A 23,071-nucleotide genomic window follows, 5' to 3' on the forward strand; every position below is an offset into this window, starting at 1 on the left:
TCCCAGCAGCTACAACTAGATGGAGCAGTTTACCTATTTTCAGATTTGCTAACCCCTAATGTCCCTAAACATTTAAAACAAAAAAATAATCTCTGATGATGTTAGCAATATTTTGCCTGTTTCCCAGCAGAGGACCATGTTTGTATTTGTCACTAAATATGGGCTCTGTCCGTCCTCTTAAAGATTCCTCCAGTTTTGTAAACAGAGTTCCTGTACAGCCTTTTGCCTGAATAAGGCAGTGCTCCTCACTTTCTGTCCCTGTTAACCCTTCATTTCCCATTCGGCTGCTGCACTCTGAAGGTAAATTGTAATAAAAAAGCATTTCTGCTAAGACATTGAAACACTGATCTGAAGAGATTCATAATTTTGGAATCACATCATCCTGGATCCTGTGACAAGATGAGCAAAAACTGATGTGGAGGTGACAAAGATGGATGGATTGGGTGTGTTTCCTCCTCCTAGTCCTTCATCCTATTTTGGGAGGTTTGTATAAGCAATCTGAACTCTCTCCCTCTGAACAAGCATCCTTGTGAAGCATTGAGATGTAATCCGTGATATTCTACAGTTCTCTTCACATAAGCTTCAACAGAGAAGAAGGAAAACAAGACAGAGGTGTTGGGTCCAGAACTCACCATAGGGGCAGGTTTGCATTTAGATAACAGGTGAGTTGCACCAGATGTCAACCGACTGGTTCCATGTTTGATTTTTACATTTTTCACATGCTACCATATTGGGTTTTTTTCCTTTTGTGACATCAGGCACAAGATATTTTCTCAGAATCTCAGCAGATTGTTTAGTGCTGCTATCAGATTGTTTTAGAAACCAGCTTCTTCTATTACTTTACTATATTTGTACATGTTTAAGGCTCTTTATTTGTGCTCTGATGCAATAAGAGGCACGTCAATTGGACTAATAATTTGTCACACAGCTGCCCAGTTAGAAGTTGTTGTATATATTTCATTTAAATATGAATCGGGGCTTCCTACCCTCTCTGCAACATTTCTAACAAAAAAAATCTTCATTTTTGCAAATAAGGTTCTTTCAGATTGTTCTGCTTTACATGACAAAAAGATGTCTTCAGCTTTGTTTTTCATTCTTGTCTATAAAAAAAATCTTGTGTTAGTTTTCTTTTTTGTCTGTTGTTTTTCAGATTCACTTATAAGACATGGAGTCAAAAAATGAAGAATCAGCGTCCCTGACGCATGAAAAACTGGCCTCTATTGAGGATGAAGAAATTCTCAACAAGATGGTGAGCCAATAAAAAAGTGACACCGTGATTGTGCATATACTGAGTTTCTGGTATAAAAGGGGGATTAATTAGGGGTGGCTGTGGCTCAGGTGGTAGGAGTTCGTCCTGTAACCAGTGGGTTGTTGGTACAAACCCCCCTGCTCTGTCCATCTCAGTCATGTTCTGGTGGTCAGAAGGCTCAGTGGTGCATTGTAGTGTTAAATGCTCTGGGGTCTCTGGGGATTTGATAGCACTATACAAGTTCAGGCAATTTGAACTTTATCTTATTTGTCAACTAATGATGACACCTGGTTTTCTTTGTTTTAATTTGAGAAAGCATATCTTAAAATTCTCATTAGCGACTGTTTTTACCCCGCAGCTGGACAGTGCAGCAGATTTTGAAGAGAGGCGGATGATTCGAGCTGCTCTGAGGGATCTACTCAAGAAAAAGAGGGGTAAAAATCATACCACCATGATAGAAAGGGCGGTGCTTATTTGTAAACCACTTGAGGCGGTACTTTGTAGGACCACCCTTGGCTGCAGTTAACAGCAGCAGGTCTTTTGGCTTTGCAAGCCTAGATGCAGATTTTTTTTACTTAGCTCAAGCTCAGTCAGATCGGATGAAGAGTGTCTATGAACAGCAATCTAAATGTTTTCTGGCACAACTTCACCCACTTCGGAGATGCATGGAGAGGGACTAAGATCTGGTGAGACTTCAGTGACATTTGTTGAACTTGGAGACCACCTTGACTAACAGCTTGTGGCCTTCAGTGAACGATGAATGTCTGTTAATAGTTGATTTCACAGACCTTTAAGTGTCATGAGTATCTGTGAACAGCAAGTCTTGCCACAGAATCCCAACTTAATTCAGGTCTGGACTTTAACTGGACCATTCTATCACATGAAAATGCTTTGATCTAAACCACTTTATTGTAGCTCTGGCTGTAGCTTCAGAGTCGTGCTACTGGAAGGTGAACTTCCACCCCAATCTCAAGTCTTCTGCAGCCTCGAACAGGTTTTCTTCCAGGGCTGTCCTGTATAGAGCTCCATCCATATTCCCATTAACTCTGTCGAGCTTTCCTTTCAAGCCCACAGCATGATGCTGCCACCACATTTTTCCACATATTTGCAGTGTCCCCAACTGGGCTTGTGGCAAACTGCAAATGGGACTTCTTATGACTTTCTTTCAGCATTGTGTTTCTCTTGCCACTCTTGCACAACCAAAATTGGTGGAGAGAATGACTAATACTGACCATTTATCTCTGAATCTGGGGATCTCTGCAGCTCTTCCAGAGTTACCATGGGCCTCTTAGCTGTGTCTCTGATTAATGCTCTTTCTGGCCATCCTGTTAGTTTAGTTGAAGGGTCATGTCTTGCTAGGTTTGGAGCTGTCCCATACTCTTTCCCAAATGTAAAGAGAATGGGATATTGTTTTATAACCTAACCCTGCTTTAAACATTTCCATAACTTAATCTTGGACCTGTCTGCTTTGTTCTTTGGTCTGATTATGCTGTTGTTCTCTAACAAATCTCTGAGGTCTTAAAGGCAGTTGGTTAGACAGGATTGTATTTAAAATGATCAGAGTAAAGGCATCTGAATACAAACGCACACCACTCTTGTCTAAGTTCAACTGTTCTGATCAGAAAAAAGGGAAAAGGAGCGTGGGGTGAGACGGCAGGACTTGAATAAAGGAGGAACAGGTGGAGCTGTGAGCATCGGAAGAGCATCCATGAACCAGCAGCCATCGACTAACAGTGAGTCTGACTCTTTGATGTCCCTGTTGTCTCCTTTATATAATTACTAAAATCTGTCTGTTGTGTTTTCAGAGTCAGCAGGTCAGCCATCATCCTCCACTCCAATGAGCAGGACAGCAGGCAGGTGAGTGACATTTTTTGGATCAGAATTTTATGTTTTGGGAATAGAATCAGTAAAATGTTAAAAAACTCAAAAAATTTAAATCATGAACTTTTTTTTGCAACATAACTGAAAATATGCCGTTTCTTCTTTAACTTCTTGGACACTGAGATAATTTATGCATGTTTTTCGTCTCCTCTCCTCTGCAGGACCGGTCCTGCTGCTGTCTCAACCCAGAAATGTTTCTCTGCTGAACCACCCAATGCTAAAAATGTCAAACAAATGCTTCTGGACTGGTGCAGGGCCAAAACAGAGCCATATGAGGTAAATCTCCAACCAGATAGCTTTTGCTGTGATTTGTCGCTCATCTTAACTGTGCACAGCTCTGTCCCTAAAGCCCATTTGGCCACAGCTTCTGAAAACTGGTTTCTCTCTTGTGGGACTAAAACAGGGGGTAGACATCCAGAACTTTTCATCCAGTTGGAAAGATGGCATAGCCTTCTGCGCCTTGGTGCACAGATTTTTCCCTGATGCCTTTGAATATTCCACCCTGAACCCCTACAAGCCCAGGGACAACTTCGAGCTAGCGTTCAGCACCGCAGAGTGAGATCTCATTTCTTAAAGTGAAACAAGAATACATTTAGTCTTCTGAGAGCACATTGTCTGAGTTATATGTTCTGATATCTGGTCCTCAGGAGACTGGCAGGCTGTCCCCCTCTGCTGGATGCTGACGACTTGGTCCGAATGAAGGAGCCCGACTGGAAGTGTGTGTATACATACATCCAGGAATTTTACCGCTGTCTGGTGGAGAAGGGCCTTGTCAAAACCAAGCAGCGCCCATGAATCTCTGAAAGTCCGGGAGTCACTGTGACCTTCACAGATGAATGCGCCGCCAGAAACTGAGGTGAAAAGGATGACTTTGTGATTGTTTTCAGATAAATATTTACTGTTCGATCAGAACCATTTCACTGTGAATGCACAGAGACTAATGGGTGGTATTAGTTTGCTGTCTGTGTGATTTAAGAGGACACCTGGTGCTTAGGAACTGTTCATTCCTCTGAGATTACACATCTGCATTATTTCCACTGTGACTATGAGCATGACCTCTGTGATGATGATGATGTTCAGGACCTGATGCAGTCTGTGAGTCAGTTAAATAAATACCCATTTCATTATCTAAAGTGGGTTTTTTTTCCTGCATAAATGATCCACAAAAATTACATATTTGATTATGAATTTTGTTATGAAATGTGTAGACTCCATTGTCCAAATGTTAGTTATTAAAAAGACTTGTGCATACAGTTTAAAATACTTACCAAATCATTTTCTTTATGTAGATTTAACACATATTGACATAGAAATTGTGCTTTTTACCCAAAATGTCTTGAATTGTTATGTTCTTCATCTACTTTCCCACTATTAATAATGACTTATGGTATTGAAATAAAACACAGTCCCTATTATCAAATCTACTGTCCCCATCTTTGGGCTTCCAGCATCATAGAATCTGTTCAGGGTGACGATTAAAACGTGTTTAAGATGTTAAAACCTCCAACAAATCTGAGGTTTTCTACAGTTCATTTTACAGCTGAAACCAAACCTTTACATAAACTGTACAAAAGGAACATAATAATTTTTGTCACTGTCTTACATTAAATAAGGTTATAGAAATCATTTATTTTTGCTGAATGCCAGATCTTCAAATTCAACAGTTGGATGGATTTTTATGGTGACACCTCAAACGCTGTGTTTCTTTGTGTGACATCGTGGGAAAATCTAAAGAATCAGCCAAGATATCAGCAAAAGAATCCCGCACCTCCATAAGTCTTGTTCATCCTTGGGTACAATTTCCACACATGCATCTGTTCAGTTTTTATATGTAATTATGAAAGACATGTCCAGCCATTATAAAGTTTTAAAGGTAGAGCAAAGTGTTTGGGTGGTCTAAAGATAATAAAAATTAGGCATTTCACCATAATGCCTATCGTTATATTTGGAGAACAAAGGGGGAGGTGTGCAAGCTTAAAAAGCCTCCTTTAGGTGTGATGTATGGATGTTTTTATTTTAAAAATAAAACGAAATTTAAATAAATTAAAATTTTAATTAAGGAAGTCTTAATCAAAAATTGCTTCCCCATTAATCAATAATTTAACTCGTAAATGAAAGCATTGCCTCTGCTCCCTTTGTTCTTCATTTAAATACTTTTTAAACAGTTATAAAGAGTAAAGAATCGTTATTAAACATCACAAATGTTTGCATATTCTTGTAGTTCAACTTATAATGAAAGCTTTTCATAATGTCACCCCACAAATTGGAACTACAAGAGGTTTTTATTCCTGCTATAACTATGTCATGACAATCAGACTTTGCGCTGTGGGAATCTGGACATAAAAATATTTTGCATTCAAGGACTTAAAACATGAATAAGAGAAACTCAAACACCCTGTGTGATTCTTTACCCAAATGTAAAACCTTTTTGTGAAAGATAACCTTAAGCGTTCTCAGGAGATTTAAGACTGGAAGTGGCTATTGATAAAATGCATTAATTAACTTTTTATCACCAAGAAAAGAAGTAGCTGAGGTAAAAAAATAAAATAAAATAAATAACATTGTTTTGTTGCCTTTGTAGTTTGAACATGATGCCAATATGCAGTGAATATATGTTTCCTCACAAATGTAAACATTAAAGTGAATTTAATTAGGGATGTAACAATAACAGCAAGTTTTAGCAGTTTAGTGAGAACACAATGCCAGGACGAAAATATATCAGCAATGACTGTTAGCAAACAACTGCTGCATCGCATCATATTTCGGAAAATGTTTCCAGTCTGGGGATTATTGTTTTCCAGTAAATATGACTGGTAACAAGCTGAGGAACTATAGTACAGTTGAAGGTTTTCCCAACAGTGAGGTGTCTGAGCAGCACAACCAGGGGTAAAAAACAAAATATTAATTGCAGATTAATATTAGCAAAAGTGTTCGGTTAGATGCATTAACTTACCCTGGTATATAAAAGTTTATATCACTTCAGCCGAAGCAATTTATCATAGCGTATTGATACGTTGACCAATGCTGCCAATCAGTGACGCACAGTTGTCGGATAAATGCGTCACCCGCAGGACAGATGCGCTGTTATTTTTGCCCGGCTTTAGTTTGGCAGCTTTAAATGTCTCTGCTCTGTTCTGACCGCCCCCAGCAGCCGTGGAGGGAGGGAGGGAGGGAGGATTGAGAGGTGCAGCCGGGTCGGTGAGGTGGAGGACTGCGCTGCACTCAGACAGCATGAAGGATCGGGATGATGCAGTCTGTACTCAGTGGTTTTTAGTGTAACACAAATAATCAACATGCAAAGGTCCGGACGCACGACGCGTGACGGCTCTCTGTCCTGACTGCACCGTGACGAGACGTCGGCTGTCCACGGAACCGACGGGTCTGACCTGCTGCAGGCTGCCTCCTATCCATTAATCGATCCTGGCTGTTGGTGACAGTCTGGTAGCTGTGATCGGTGTGTGTTATGGGAGAAAAGGGAGACTAATGTTATTCTGTTCAGTTTTTCTATGATATCACCCTTGCGGTTCACCTTGGACTTAAAAAAAAAAAACACACGAGAGGTAAGACTTGATTTTTTGCCACGGTTTACTGTTACAGTTTATGTTTTCTTATGTTTCCATTATCTGTATACATAAAGCTGCTTTTCAGACTTGCAGACTCATGGGTTGCATTATTAAATAAGGCCCACCTAATAGGCTGTGAAAGTTTTGACTTTGAAAGTAAATTCGGATGTGTCTGATCACCATTAACTTATTCTGCAATGTTAGAGCTGAGTTTTCTGTTAGACAGAGAGACACGTTTGCATATCCTAAATAATTAAAGCAGAGGTGTATGATTTCTGTGTTGGGCACACAGACAGTAAAATGGAGGTAGATTTGCTGCCCTCCTTTTAATGTAATCCATCCTCTTCCTTGTGACCTGCAGCAGCCTGTCTGGCATCCTTTGATGTGCACTATTATCAGCAGTACAGCTGTTTGTCCCATCTTATGCATCCTAGATTTGTACTAATGCACCTTGCATTTATGCAATTGGAAATATAATGCTCTCCATCTATAACAGGGTCAGGGGTTAATGAACATCGGCAGGGAATTTAACCGTAATCCGAAAGCCTTAAGTTAAGTTTCCCAGCACAGTTATGCACTTATATGACCAGCAACCCATTGTGGGTCTGATATGAAAATATAAAATGATCAAATTTCTCTTCCACACAAGCATGTTCCTTGCAAAACTCTTCAAATTGCTTAAACTCTTGAGCATCACATTTTGCCACGTTATAGTCACAACTTGCTATGTATTTTAAACATGCATTGGCTACTTAAATCTCCTTTATGCTGACACCCTTAAATGGTAACCATCCAACAAATTGTCCTCCTGTGTGTAATTTAATATATAAATCCAGCTGCTCTGTGAAGGCCTCAGAGGTTTCATTAGAGAACGTTCGTGAACAAACAGCATCATGAGACCAAGGAGCACAGTAGACAGGTCAGGGATAAAGTTTTGGAGACATTTAAAGCAGGATTAGGAATAAAACAATATCCCAAGCTTCTCGTGTAGCTCTTATCAGTCTATCATCTGAAAATGGAAAGTGCACCTCACAACTGCAAACCTACCAAGGCACGGCCATCTACCTAAAATGACAGCATAGGCAAAGAGATCATTGATCAGGGAAGCAGTCTATAGGCCCATAGTAGCTCTGGAGGAGCTGCAGAGATTGACCGCTCAGGTGGGGCAATGTGTCAAGTGAAAAAATTAGCGATAAAATGCAGTTTGAAGAAGGGGCTGTGGTCAGATGAGACCAAAATGAAAGTTTTTGGCCAACAAGCAAAACACTTTATGTTGTAGAAAAGGAACACTGCGTACCTTCCTGAACAAACTATCACCATGATGCATTAAGGTGGTGGCAGTATCATGCTGTGGGGATGCTTTTCATCAGCAGCTACATTGAAGCTGGTCAGAGATGAAACAAAGATGGTTGGAGCTCAATAAAGAACAGTCATGGAAAAAAAACATGTTAGAGGCTGGAAATTACTTCTGAATTGGGTGGAGGTTCATGATCTAGGCCCCAAATAAAAAGACAGAGCTACAATAGGATGGCGCCTATTAAAGTGAATTCATGAGTTGAGAATCTGCTCCAAGGTTTGAAAAACATTTTCAAATGCTCTTCATCCAGTCTGACTGAGGTTGAGCTATTTTGCAAAGAATAAATTATGATGGATAATGCTGGAAGAAATATATCTCAAATGTTGGTTCTATTGACCCAAGGGGAGTGAATACATCTGCACAACACACTGGTTTAGTTTTGTAAAAACATTTTAAAACCATGCATCATTTAAGTTCCACTTCCACTTGATGATGATGCTTTACTTTTGGTCTTTTATATAAAATCACAATAAAATACAATGAGGTCTGTGGTTGTAACTAGACAAATTTATAAAAAAAACATTTATTCCACTATAATAATTTTCCAAGACACTAAACAGTAGGGACTTAAAGACTGATGTTCTCTTTTATGAATTTTGAATGTTGCATCCCTTTGCAGGCTGATGGATCACCTGCCACAGAAACAACTCAGCACAGACCCTTGTGGTCCTAACATGCTGCCTGGACCTTGTGCAGTGATCAGAGCAAGTCCAGCTTTACCTTCACAGCCTCCAGTCCCGGGGCCACATTTATTCACTCCACCAGAGGTGCTCAAAAAACAGTCAGGACTGGGTCCCACGCAGGTGCCTACAAAAGGGAAAGCCCGGATGCAGTCAGTGGAGGATAGGCCCACTCCACAACAACTGGCAAGCATAAGTCGACCCAGACCGACTGCTCTTGGAACAAAAACGGCTTCAAAGACAAGCAAAGTCCCACTGGAGTCCTCTAAGGATATAGATTTGATCCCTGTTTGCATTCCGGGTCCTCAGAGTGCCAACGTCTTACCGCATTCCTCGTCAGAGCCCTCGTTCCCTCTGAAATACCCCCAGAGCCCTCAGCCTTACCTAAAACCAACTCTTAGTCCTAACCTGACCCCGAGCCTCAGTCCCAAACCCAGTCTGAACCCTCAACCCCAGAAGACCCCCTTACCTGGGACCTCAACAAAGAGACAGACTCAGTCTGAGAGGCCAGGAGGAGAGAATAATGACTTCAGGTGAGACAAACTAAACCATGTTGTGGAGATTTTTATACTTTTTAGGTTGAGTCATTTCTGCTGTTCTTCCTGATGGTTGCAGCAGGTGCAGTCCTGCAGAGAGCAGCTGGCAGAAAACTGAAATGTGGCCCTCCGTGTCACATGAATCACAGCTGCAAATTTCTCTGAGAGCCGTAGGAAACTGACAGTGTCACACCCAAACTGTTGCTCATAAACAAATGAAGTGCCCCTATAGGTCTGGCTGTATGTTCAGGGTTGTTGTCCTGCTGGAAGGTGAACCTCCACCCCAGCCTCCAGTTGCCTGCAGCCACTAACAGGTTTTCATCCAGGATTGCCCTGTATTTAGCCCCATCCAGCTTCCTGTCATCTCTGACCACTCCCTGCTGAAGAAAAGCATTCTCAGAGCATGATGCTGCCACTACTGTGTGTCACTTTGGGAGTGGCTGTGTTGGTTTCATGCCACACATAGTGTTTCTTTACCATGTTCGCTAAAATTTTTAATTTTGGACTCATTTCATTAGAGCACCAGCTTTCACATGTTTACTCTGTCTTCTACTTGACGTGTGGCGAACTGCAAATGAGACCTCTTACGGCTTTCTTTCAACATTGTCTTTTTTCTTGCCACCCTTCCATAAAGGCTAGATTTGCTCAGTGCACGCACATCTAATAGTTGTCCTATCGATAGATTTCCCTACTTGTGCTGTGGATCTCTGCAGCTCCTCCAGAGCTACAAGGGTGACTCAGCAGGTTATCTTATTTATGCTCCCTTTGCCAGCCCTTGTTAGTTTAGGTCCGGGGTTTAAATAACTTACATTATATAGAGGGTTTTTTTGTTTTTAAATACAAGATAAAGAAAGAGCTCCTTTAACTATTTTCTTGTATATTTTCATGCAAAATTGCCTTATAATTTCCACAACAGACTGATGGTAGTCATTTGTTTGGTCATTAAGCCTCACCCAGCTTTTCCCCTAGTTTCATAATTATAAAAACGCGTATTAATTTTCATTTTGTGAAGTTTCTTTGTTCTAAAACTTAAAATACAAATAAAATGATATTTATTTAATCATAAAACAAAAAATAAAATTTTATACATTAGGTACTTTTAAAATGCCATAAGCTATCCTTTTTTTAAAGAGTCATGTAGGTCTTTTGGGTCAAGGCAAAATTTATTTAAGTGTAAAACATATTTTAGGTGGACAGCCATGTCTTGGTAACACCAGTTATAGAGTACTTTTTCAATTTTCAGATGGGCTGAAAAGGGTCTGTAAGTTACAGCTTGGGATCTTGTTTTATAACCCAACCCTGTTTTAAAATTCTCCAGAACTTTCCGGACCCTGATCTGTCTGCTGTGTTCCTTGGTCTTCATTATCCTGTTTGTGCTCTCATGATTTCTAACAAACCTCTGAGGCCTTCACTGAACAGCTGGATTTATACTGAGATTAAATTACACACAGCTAGACTCTATTTGCTAATTAGGTGACTTCTGAATGCATTTTGTAACTTGTGCTGGATTTTATTTAGGGGTATAATAGTAAAGGGGGCTGAATATAATTCATGGCACACTTTTCAGGTTTTTATTTGCTAAAGATTTTGAAAACCCTTTTTTTCCTATCAATTCACATTTATACACTACTTTGTGTAGGACTCTCACATGAAATCCCAATACAATACATTGACGTTAGTGGTTGTCACTTGACAACATTTTAAAACAAAGGGTGGGATTACTTTAGCAATTTTCTGCATTTAGTTTTCAAGCTAACTAAAAGTTGCTTATATCTCAGGATCGGCTGTCGTTCTTTTTCTGAAGGAAATAAAAATGATTCCACTTTTGTTTTTATTGATGGGGATTTTAATCATTTCTTCACTGTTTCAATGATAAAACAATTGAAATACCATTTGTAAAACCTTTAGAATTATTTTTGCTGAATTTGACATTTAAGTGGGAGCTTATTCAGCCACCCATCTGTTCAATTTCATATAATATTCAGCTCCATCCCTTTTTTCTGACTCTGCTAGTACTCAGCTATGTGGATACTCACACACACACATACACTTTTAATACTTAGTCATCAATGAGATTCACTGAGGTGCTTATTTATGCTTTTTTTCATATGAAGAAACCCTGATGGAAGCTTTTCCTCTGAGGATGACATTGCGGATCATATCCCATTTTACTGTAACCTACACAAAAGAACTCCAACCTAATGCAGCGTTTCCACTGCTCTTGTCTGTTTGTCAGGGTGTGCATCGTCACATGGAACGTGGGATCAGCTGTCCCACCGGATGACATCACATCTCTGTTTGGACCAAATGTTTCAGATGGGAGCATTGACATGTTTATCATCGGGTAAGCGAGTATTTCTGGATGACTTGGCAGCACCAGAGCGACAGCAGTGGTTGCCCACTCAGTCATCTGTGGTTCTCTCTCCTTACAGTCGCTGTCCTTTTTTATTAAAGTTTGGTTTTGGTTGTTTGTAACATTTTCTTGCTTCTGTCATTATCCAGACTCCAGGAGGTTAACTCAATGATAAACAAGAGGCTGAAAGATGTTCTTTTTTCAGACCAGTGGATTGAGCTTTGTATGGACACGCTGAGTCCTTTTGGATATGTTTTAGTAAGTTATCATTCTTCATATCCTTCTTTTTCTAATTGTAAAATTTTGATTAACTGAATATTTTTCCATCGTTCTCATCTGTTCAGGTGGCGTCCCAGCGGATGCAAGGAGTGCTTCTGCTTGTTTTTTCTAAATTCTGCCATCTTCCATTCCTCAGAGGTGTGCAGACCCAGAGTACACGGACAGGACTCGGGGGATACTGGGTAAGAACACTGAGGTGACCCCGCACAAATTTGTTTGGGGTTAGTGTCAGAGTTGGATTACAGAAATGTTGCACACAGAGGTAGGGCCTGTGCTTCCTCCTGTTGGCAGCTGCATGCATGCGTGGGTGCATATGTCAGTGTGTGACCTTCCCATGCATGTTGATGTCAGCATCCCCCACTGGCTGCTGCTGCTGGTGCATTCACCTTCTCTTTGAGGTCAGTGCAGCAGCAGGCTGTCTGACTCTCTGATGCTGTGGCTTAATGTCAGAAAAAAAGAAAACACTTTGTCCCCAAGCGCAGGTCTGGCAGGTGTACTATGGTTGTCCTTCATTGCTTTGAGTTATGCATTTGTTGAAATATACTTTCTTGTCATGTTTAAGGGAAATAAAGGTGGCGTGAGTGCAAGAATGACGTTGTTCGGCCACCCGGTATGCTTTCTCAACTGTCACCTGCCAGCTCATATGAGGAACTTGGAGCAGCGGATGGAAGACTTTGAGAGCATCCTTCAGCAGCAGCAGTTTGAAGGGGGGACTGCCACTGGTGTACTGGACCATGAGTGGGTGATTTTGCCTATGATATGATATGCTAGATGCAAAGATGAAGTTTGCAGGCTCATTGAGACTAAAATATTACTGTTTTGGGTCCAGAAGCATTAATTTATTGTGGATTCTTAGTAATTTACATAGACTAAAATTATGCATCCAGACTTAAATATATATATTTAACATATATTTAACCTCTCTTCAAGGGAGAATTGGTATAGTTAATTTAATTTGGTTAGTTTCCTGTCAAGAAATTAGCTTTCAAATGCAGTCCACACATTTTCAAGATCCTCTACAGCTCATATTTCCTGTTAACTTTAACTATAACAGATTTTGAATCACAGATTTGTGCTTTTGGCCATCCATAGAGACAGGGGTGGTAATTCTTAACATTCTAGGCTTTTAATCTCTTTATGTTTTAATGTTTTTAAGCTTTTTTTTTTTACAAAACACTACGAAAAACAACTAGAAATCCCTCTAGTATTGCATCTCATTATGAGATTTTAATATTGAAAGAAATGAGGCGGCTGCTGCTGTATGTATTCGTCTTTTTGAAAATGTCTGGCTTAATTTGGTAAACATACTGTATGTTGATAGTAGATGTTTCCTTTGAATTTGGAGGGATTTTAACTTTGTTTCAGAGTGTAATTGCTATGAAAAATTAGACGTTATTAGACGTTACTCAGTAACACCGGTTTCTAATCCTGATCAGTTTTTCTCTTTTGCCATAAATACAGTTAACACAGATGTCTACTCCCATGAAAAGCATTTAAACCTACTCAATAACATCTTTAAAAGGAGTTTGGACTGACTTTTTGTAGAAAAGACTGTTTTTATAGAGTGAAGGTACCATAAATCCTTGGTTATAGTGTTATTTTTAAAAATCATTTGATTACAAGGGCAGGTTTTTTCCCCTCTCACCTAAACACAGTCATCTTGCAGCTGTACCTACATCCTCCAAGCTGTAGCTACACACATAACAAACAGCCTAGGGGAGATTTAGGGTTCAGGGTAATTAAACTCTGGGGAGTAAAGGTTCGGGGTGGCATAATGGAAACATAAGTAATGAATCCTAAAAAAGAAATGACGGGGCCCTGCCTGATTGCCCAGAGCAATACACACATTTAACCAAGTACATACTGTAGTAACACTCAGGGAACTTACTTACATTTTCCTTGTCTGCAGTTTACCCATCAATAGTTGATAAATTGCCATTTAGCCAAAGTTTCAGGATGTGAAACATAACAGTCTAAAAACAACAAATAATTAATATTTGAATGAATTTAAAGCTCTACTTACAAACCCCTTGAATGGAGAGTGTTATCGCTATTCTAAAACATCTCTTCAATTATTTTATGATGTGCTAATTGTATGCTCTATTCCTGTGAGTTTTTCTCTGGTTTTGTACTTAAATGACTTTTAAGACGTTTTAATTGTATGTAACATTTTTATTTATTTTATTTTGTGTACTGTACAATGGTGTGCCTTTTGGCATTTCTCTCTCAGTAAAGAGATTTGTTCTTAAGGGACTTTGTGGTAAAATAAAGGGTAAAAAAACTGAGCAAATAAAAAGATAAAAGGCAACTTCCTTTCTAAGATACCAGGAATCCTGCACAACTTAAAGTGCTTATTTTTAAGATTAGTGGGCCTAATGTGTCAGGGTTATGGATTTTTATGGTTTTCAAATTGGGAGTGACTTTCATAATTATACTATAATATATATAATTATTCAAGGATTCAAGGATTTTTATTGTCATACCCGGTTCACATTTACATGTAAAGGTACGAAATTCAGACTCAAGTCCCAATTAAGATGTCTAACACTTAAGTAAAAAGAAAACTAAATATAACATACAAAGCTAAATCTTACAATAAAAAGACAAAGTATAGCAATCAGTAAATATGTATACACTACTATGATCTACCATATAAATGTGTTTCAGCATTTCCCACTAACACCTAGATGGCAACCTCTCTTTTGTGTTTGCAGCGTCGTGTTTTGGTTTGGGGACCTAAATTTCCGTATTGAAGACTATGACATCCATGTGGTGAAATGTGCCATTGAAAGCAGCAAGCTGCCTCTTCTGTGGGAGCGGGATCAGGTGAGGTACCTTCATCATTTAAAAACAGAAGCATGGATTCTTCTGGACGGTTTGTTGTTTGATTGCAGCCAGCAGAGGGAGCTATAGCTCTAAATAAAGGAAATTCACTCATGCAGATGTTCTTTCTTTTTTTATTTTATCTCCAGCTCAATATGGCTAAAAACACAGAGGCTATCTTGGAGGGCTTCATGGAGGGACCACTTAAGTTTCCACCTACGTATAAGTTTGATGTGGGGACTCACACATACGACACCAGGTCTGCTGTTATAGTGTATCTTCATCTCAAACTAACCCTTGTTAACAGTTTTTAAAATGGTACATATTATCATTTCTAATTTTTTTCCTTTTCAGTTGTGTTTGGGCTTGTATTTCATAATTTTTTATATAGTTTATAAATATATAAAAACAATATTAAAAAGCAGGAAAGTAAACAAGCGAGCTCACGGTCAAAAGTTGCCAAAGACTGATGATGTTATATCTTTGGCATAAGTGTAAAACAGAATATCCATCCATGACAAAAGCAGAGATGGCAAAGCCTCCTGCTTGCTTTTAAGTTTATGATGTGATGATATATAAGCAAATGTATCCAGTGAGGAGGAAGAAGTCAGAAGAAATGTCTGAGAGCAGTAGCTTGGAGACTTAACAAACTGGCAACCTACAGAAGGATTTAAAAGAGCTATGCCCAGCCTGCCGGTAATTCAGCAGAGGAACGAAACACTTCTCATTTGACGTAACCTGTTATTTTCAACACTTAAATTGTGGCATCGTTCAAGTAGATCTTGTAATTTTTCCTCCAATTCTGACCAACATTGTTACTCTGGTGCCAATAGGCGTCCGTCAGCGGTTCCATTTCTCTAAACATTCCCAGACAACTTTATATTGGGGAGCCATTTGGCGATTGTGCAAGTCTCACTTTTTTACACATAATCAGTACATATTTTACTTCACAACGGTAATGTAGCTGTCAAAACATTTTTTCCAAGGACACTCTTTATTACACCACCTTAAAAGATCTGTTCAAGCTAATGCTACACATCTAGTGGCTGGCAGGTAAGTTAAAATAGTCAGAAGGAATATGGGGTGTAATGTACTCTCGTTTATTTAGCTCAGACACAGAAAAAAAAATATGTGGCTCCATCTAATTATCAGTAAATTATTTAATTATCTGATTAACTTTATGCATATAAACAACAGCTGTAATCACCTTGGTGGTTTGCATGCTCATCTGCCAACTTGAACTGGCATTAACAATGTTGTGTCCTCATCCCTCTCCATTGGGTTGTTGCTTTTCTTAAATGTGAAATTTAAATTGTTTCATAATTGTTGCAAAAAAAGTGTTTCCAATCCAGAACATTTTTGGTGGCTGATTAGACATCTGTCCTTCCTATTTGTGTTTATTTCCACAGAACTCACCCTTGTTTCCTGTATAGAAGGTCTTTGTCACAAAAGTGGTCACCAATAAGTCGCTACACATCCATACAACATATTCCCATTAAAAGGGTTTTTTTGTTGTTAGGAAAACAATTTCCCTACATATACCGGGGTTCTTCCTGTTTCAGTGGCTCTTTCTGCCTCAGAAAAGAGTGTTTTAAAATTACCTATCTGTTTTGAAACCCAAAGGAAAGGCTGATTGGGATTTATGTACAATATTAATTGTTTTCTCTTTAGAATATGATATCTGCCTTTTAAATGTAGGCTCACTCTCTGCTCTGAATGCTTCAGCACTAAGAAGAGAAAACCTGCCTGGACAGACCGCATCTTGTGGCGCCTTCGTCGCACTGGTTCCCCTGTTCCTACTCACAATGCATCATTGCAGCGGGGTCTGACCTCATGGTTGGGTGGAGCCACTAAAGTGATACAGCATAAATATCAAAGTCACATGGGCTTCACCATCAGTGACCACAAACCTGTTTCCTCTTTGTTCTCACTCCATGTGAGGTCAAATCTCATTTTTATCCTTTAGAACAACATTTTTTTCCTGTTATTGTTTATTTATTTTAACTTCCGTCTTATAGTTCCCATTCAGGGTGGACCTTCCTTTGGTGGAGCTGCAGGTAAATAAGGAGTGGTGCAAAGCATCAGACGCCACAGTCAGTTTCACTGTTGCATCAACATATCAACGTAGCTCGTGGGACTGGGTGGCAATATACAAAGTAGGTCATAAAGTAATACATAAATAAAATTCTGACACTTTCCTCCCAGCATTGTCAAGACATTTCTCACTGAACAGGTGGGGTTCAGGCATCACAAGGATTATCAGGCGTATGTCTGGGCCAAAGGAGAACATGCTACACAGGTTTGTTCAAGACTGGAGCTCATAAAGATCATTTAAGATGAACGTCAAAGTTAATTCAGAGCTGACTGGTGTCCTTTTTAAAGGTGACATTCTCAGAAGAGGATTTGCCCAGAGATGACTGTAAATACATCCTGGGTTACTTCAGTAATATCATGAACAGTATCGTTGGTTTGTCTTCACCAGTTCAGGTAACAAAGCAAATTATATATTTGCATTTATTATTATAAATTCATGACATTTAATAAAGGTATGTGAAAATATTGTTACTATAAATGCAGTTTGCAAGCCAACTTTAAATTACTATAAAAGAGTCCCTTGTCACACAAAATGACTTTAAAATAAATATAGCTGAGGCTTCACATTTTTAAGCTCATCAGTGTTTAAACACTTATAATTAGTAATACATAACCTCCTGTTACCCTTTGGTACAAATATGATGTTAAAATGAGGCCCATTTCTGTAAGCCCCTCCTCAAAATGGGACAGACAAGAGAACATGCCATTCAAGTGAAGCAGATATATGCTGGTTTTCATAAGCCAGGAAATGGTTGCAAGAAAGTGATAAATTTGGACATATCTACACAATAATTAAAAAGATGTAATAAACTTGGTCCAACAAGGCTGGAAATTAACCCAAATTTCCCACCAGACTTAAGGCAATTTAAGATACTGGGAAAGACATTATCTAAGATATCTGCGGTTTTTAAAAGCGCAGAATTTTGCTTTGATGGCAGCAGTTCCGCTACTGTACTCTACTACTCCTGGTACATATGTACAAATATACAGATAAGTATGGAGCTAAATTGGGCCCATAAAGTTTGTTCAAACCAAAACAAAATTGAACCTGAAAAATAAAAGTTTGTTCAAAAGAAAAACATTTGAACCTGAAAAATTATTCTGAACATCTCCCCAAAAAATGTGAAAACTGGAAAAAAAAGTTTTGCAACTGAAAAAACAAAGATGTGAAACTGGAAAAAATTATTTTGAAACTGCTTTTCAGATTCAAGTTTTTTTTTCAAAGTTGCAGGTTTTTTTTTCGGCTTCAAACTTTTGGCCCTGTTTTGGCCTCAGATCACGGGGTGAGGAAGCATGACTGACAGCTCAACACAGCGGCTGAACAACATATTCCCAGCTGTTGCATTCAGGGACCGTGGGAACTGGAAATATATGTAATACATCATCAATATTCTATATATATGTGATTGGTTTTGAAAGATAACATGTTTCACCAATAGAAGCAGTTTACATGAATACACGACGTGCATCTCAGAGGAGAAAATATGATCTTGACAGATTTTCACAGCATTTTAAGTTCACGTTGGAGATTTCCTATGCTCACAACATAGAGCAAACAAATCGCTAAGCGGCGGGAATGAAACCAGATGCAAAACGAGCCGGTATTTTCTGAATACCCCTGCATAATTAAGCCTGGGCTTTTTTTCTGATCTCCGCTCTTCATTGTCAGCTCAGCTGGTCGCCCTGCAGTTCATGTTATGTGTTATAGATCAGCTGTTCGCCAGTGTGCAGCAGAGCTGATCTGCCTGACTGGAGCAGAGGAGAGGTTTGTCCGAGCTACCGCACCCTGTTGGCGGTCAGACCTCTCGGGAGTCTCTCCAGTCCCTGGTTCCCAGAGGCAATCAGACTCTATCTAACACTGACTCTTAAAGGAACGACTCTCAAACAGTTTCTAACTTTCAGCTCCTTTAATCTAAATTAGGCAGAGGAATGATTACAGAGACCAGCGCTGAGGCTCCCGTCTCGGACCATCTCACGAAGAGCACCGAAAAAAGGTCACATGTAGTTTTATATCTGGCACTCCAATGCAATGGATGTGCCCTCCCTCAGTGTTTATCAGTAGACTATGTGTCACCATTGTGGTGTCTATCTGGTAGGTTGTGTAGTAGCTGGTGTCCATCCTTAATCTAAGTGTGCTGCCGCATTCTAATCAAACCAGTTACAGCCTGCTCCACCATCAAACCCAGTGCCCCAGCCACAGATCATTCATCACAAACCTTGGGCCATTTATCCTTGTAATGTGTGTCGATAAGCATTCTTTTCTAACAAAAAGGAAACATTAGAATTTATGCTTAACATCATTATGGGAAAAACAGCTATGAGTCATATAAATAAAGGTTATCCCTAACAGGTTGATATGGCATAGTTTAGGGCACAATGGTCCAGAGAAATTTCAGCGCCCACAAACTGTCGCCTCTTGCGTACTTGATGTCGCGCTCGCCCTGTGTCTGTGCAGGGCGGTGGGCCGGTGGTTCACAGGCTGAAGTGAACCACCGGCCCATTAAAAACTAACCCTTGTCCCTACACACACACACACACACACACACACATATATATATATATATATATAGCAGAGAGATGCACTGCGGACCTCTCTGCTGGATGCCAGACACAAACGGAGATTTATATATATATGTATGTATATATATATATATATATATATATATATATATATATACATATATATATATATTTATAAATAAAACTGTGGTGAAGCGAACCACCGTCCCACTAAGCCAGCGGTCCACCGGAGATTTCCCCGGTTGACCCGTATGCCAGTTTGCCCCTGGCTGTGAAAATACCGGCTCGTTTTGCATCTGGTTTCCGCTTAGTCTGGTGGTTCTTTTTATAGATGTTGAGAGCATGGGAAATCTCCAACACGGACTTAAAATGCTGTGCAAATCTGTCAAGATCATATTTTCTCCTCTGAGATGCGCGTCGTGTATTCACGTAACTTGCTTCTATTGGTGAGGCATGTTATCTTTCAAAATCAATCACATATATACAGAATATCTATGATGTATTACAGATAATTCCAGTTCCCACGGTCCCTTAATGCAACAGCTGGGAATATGTTGTTCAGCCTCTGTGTTGAGCTGTCAGTCATGCTTCCTCACCCCGTGATCTGAGGCCCCGACCCCCACGCCAAAACAGGGCCAAAAGTTTGAAGCCGAAAAAAAAATCTGCAAGTTCGAAAAAAAAACTTGAATCTGAAAAGTAGTTTTGAATTTATTTTTTCCAGTTTCACAGCAGTTTTTTTTTTTTTTTCAGTTGCAAAACGTTTGTTCCAGTTTTCACATTTTTGGGGGGAATGTTCAAAATAATTTTTCAGGTTCAAATGTTTTTCTTTTGAACTAACTTTATGGCCCCAATTTAGCTACATAGTAAAGAGATAAAAAGATGGATAAATAAGAAACATGGAGAGAGTTAAAAAGATAAAGAGAAAATATATAGAAATTATATATAAATTCAGCAGGTAGAAGAAGAACAAAGAACATTTAAGATGTTTTTGGTTTGTTTTCGCAAACGGTATCCTACCAAAATTATGGAGCTTGAGCTATTTTGCAAAGAAGAAGTGACAAATCATTTAGTCTGTAGATGAGTAAAGCTTGGAGATACCTCATAAAAACTTGTGGTTGTAGCTAATAGTGGTTCCTGAGGTTGCTGAACACCACACATAACTGTCATTATTTGGTAAAATGTTAAAAAGAATTTATTGTTTTCCTTAAAAGCATGGATCATTTTCCTTTCACTTCACAATTAAGCACTGCTTTTTGAATGTATTACATACATTCCAAAAACCTTCCCATAGGTTTGTGGTTGTAACAAATTGTGAAAGTTTTCAAGGACATTAATACCTTTACAAGGCACTCTATTCCTTCTTTTAACAGTAACCTTCTCCTCAATCCCCCAACCTCAACAGATCAGGATGCCTGTTCACAGCCCCACTGTGTGTCGCTCCGACAGTTCCAACATCAGCTCAGAAGATGACAGCACCATGGTTCTGCTGGCTCCAAACTCCCGCAGTCCGAGCCCAAAAACTGGCAAACGGCATCATCGTCACCGCCGTAGTCGCAGCCCAGCTGTCCCTGCGCTCTCTTCCAACCCCCTCCCGACCCTGCAAGGCCTCAGCCTGTGCCCTCGCTCCAAAGAGAGCCAATCACGAAGCCGTTCACCGTGCTCTGCTGCTAAGAAGGAACGTCTGGTCTCCCCTGACACTGTGCCATCTCCCACCATCAGTCCCCTCAGCCCTCGCAGCCCAGTGTCTCCGGGCAGTGGGGTGACTGTGCCGGAGGCCCTGATTGTAGCCATCTTAGGTGAACACAGTCCAGCTCAGGTTAGCCCTACAGGGGTGAAAAAGATTGGGAAGCAAGTTGAAACAGACACGAGAAAGGCTATAAAGAGGTAAAATAGGAAAACATCCACTCTATCATTGTCTGATCTGACGCAATCTGAGAGAAGTTGCACATTCATTGACTCTAATGTAGTTTCCAAACATTCCACGTTGCAGTTTCCTGTTAGTGAATCTATCATCATCTCATACAACTCTGTGCTGTATGTATATCTTTGAGTGAAAAATGTGAGCAGACTTTCCAAGTGTTAGTTCAGAAGGCATCATGTAACCAAGCTGAATGTGAAACCAAAGTCTGAGAAAACTGGTGAGAGATAGGACCAGCTATCACTAAAAGCAATATGGATCCATGGTAGCAGTCTTGTATCAAAATAAGGACTCTGAACCAGCATTGATGGTATCATAGTTCACAGCTAAGACAGGATGTATCTGTGTGAGTCTGAGTAATGTACACTTAACTTATTCATTCTACTGTGCAAAACCTGATGATTTTAGCACTGTACGACTTGGTCTGTATTCACAAGTTTAGTTTCAGTGTCCACATCTACAAACAGAGCATTGTGTCACCTCAGTTTTAAATTTACACGTGAACAGTATCCCAAAGAAATGCTCTTATTCTTCTTAGCAGCTTTGTGAACACGGCTTCTGCTCTTCAGAGCTGGATGCTGACAGCCACTTATTGTTTTTCATCAAGGACTGACTGTTGTTTGATTGTGCAAATAAAATCCAATTTATTGGATTCTCCCTCTTGATAGTGTAATAATTCTGTGCATGTTTGCACAGCAATGCATCCAGAATAAAAAAACTACAAAGATGGTCTATAACCTCCTCTTTAGCAGCAACATCTGGTGATGTTATTTGGACTTCAGCCTCCTGATGAAAAAGTACTTGACTTGTTCAGAAGCCAAATAGTGGATGGATTTTTAGTTTTTATAATGTCTCCACTCAGTTAAAGCCATTTAGCTTTGTGCAAATGACAAATTTGCAAACCTGTTCTCTAAAGTTGCTAAATAAAGTTTAAAATCATAAAATTCTGCACATATATAAATCAAACATGTTATAAAATGGTTGGATTATGTTTCAGAGGAAAAAACGAGCTGTGAATAGACTTTCTGCCACACACAATAAATTTTGTGTTAAAAGTGATTGACTTAGACAAGATAAAAATCTACAGGTCCTTCTCAAAATATGAGCATATTGTGATAAAGTTCATTATTTTCCATAATGTCATGATGAAAATTTAACATTCATATATTTTAGATTCATTGCACACTAACTGAAATATTTCAGGTCTTTTATTGTCTTAATACGGATGATTTTGGCATACAGCTCATGAAAACCCAAAATTCCTATCTCACAAAATTAGCATATCATTAAAAGGGTCTCTAAACAAGCTATGAACCTAATCATCTGAATCAACGAGTTAACTCTAAACACCTGCAAAAGATTCCTGAGGCCTTTAAAACTCCCAGCCTGGTTCATCACTCAAAACCCCAATCATGGGTAAGACTGCCGACCTGACTGCTGTCCAGAAGGCCACTATTGACACCCTCAAGCAAGAGGGTAAGACACAGAAAGAAATTTCTGAACGAATAGGCTGTTCCCAGAGTGCTGTCTCAAGGCACCTAAGTGGGAAGTCTGTGGGAAGGAAGAAGTGTGGCAGAAAACGCTGCACAACGAGAAGAGGTGACCGGACCCTGAGGAAGATTGTGGAGAAGGGCCGATTCCAGACCTTGGGAGACCTGCGGAAGCAGTGGACTGAGTCTGGAGTAGAAACATCCAGAGCCACCGTGCACAGGCGTGTGCAGGAAATGGACTACAGGTGCCGCATTCCCCAGGTCAAGCCACTTTTGAACCAGAAACAGCGGCAGAAGCGCCGGACCTGGGCTACAGAGAAGCAGCACT

The 23,071-nt window shown here is 39.7% G+C and overlaps 2 protein-coding genes across 3 annotated transcripts; both read left to right on the plus strand.

Annotated features, from left to right (window-relative positions):
- Positions 1-350: 350 nt before the first annotated feature.
- smtna (smoothelin a) lies at positions 351-4,550 on the plus strand. The gene is made up of 9 exons (XM_047372371.1): positions 351-483; positions 566-662; positions 1,151-1,249; positions 1,608-1,683; positions 2,872-2,982; positions 3,055-3,106; positions 3,292-3,406; positions 3,534-3,685; positions 3,778-4,550. The coding sequence occupies exons 3-9, from the start codon at positions 1,166-1,168 to the stop codon at positions 3,923-3,925; spliced, it is 738 nt and encodes a 245-aa protein (XP_047228327.1). The 5' UTR covers positions 351-483; positions 566-662; positions 1,151-1,165; the 3' UTR covers positions 3,926-4,550.
- Positions 4,551-6,312: 1,762 nt separating this feature from the next.
- Positions 6,313-21,983, plus strand: LOC124872178 (inositol polyphosphate 5-phosphatase K). Of its 2 annotated transcripts, XM_047371918.1 has the most exons (14): positions 6,313-6,690; positions 8,670-8,704; positions 8,756-9,263; positions 11,503-11,610; positions 11,769-11,877; positions 11,964-12,080; positions 12,461-12,636; positions 14,613-14,724; positions 14,871-14,980; positions 16,447-16,657; positions 16,740-16,877; positions 16,955-17,020; positions 17,104-17,208; positions 20,738-21,983. In XM_047371918.1, the coding sequence occupies exons 2-14, from the start codon at positions 8,674-8,676 to the stop codon at positions 21,221-21,223; spliced, it is 2,277 nt and encodes a 758-aa protein (XP_047227874.1). In that variant the 5' UTR covers positions 6,313-6,690; positions 8,670-8,673; the 3' UTR covers positions 21,224-21,983. The 2 variants fall into 2 exon arrangements, with proteins under 2 accessions (XP_047227874.1, XP_047227873.1); XM_047371917.1 differs by having other exon boundaries at positions 8,670-9,263.
- The last annotated feature ends 1,088 nt before the right edge of the window (positions 21,984-23,071 follow it).

The sequence above is a fragment of the Girardinichthys multiradiatus genome, chromosome 8 (assembly GCF_021462225.1).
Source record: "Girardinichthys multiradiatus isolate DD_20200921_A chromosome 8, DD_fGirMul_XY1, whole genome shotgun sequence".
Taxonomy (NCBI): domain Eukaryota; kingdom Metazoa; phylum Chordata; class Actinopteri; order Cyprinodontiformes; family Goodeidae; genus Girardinichthys; species Girardinichthys multiradiatus.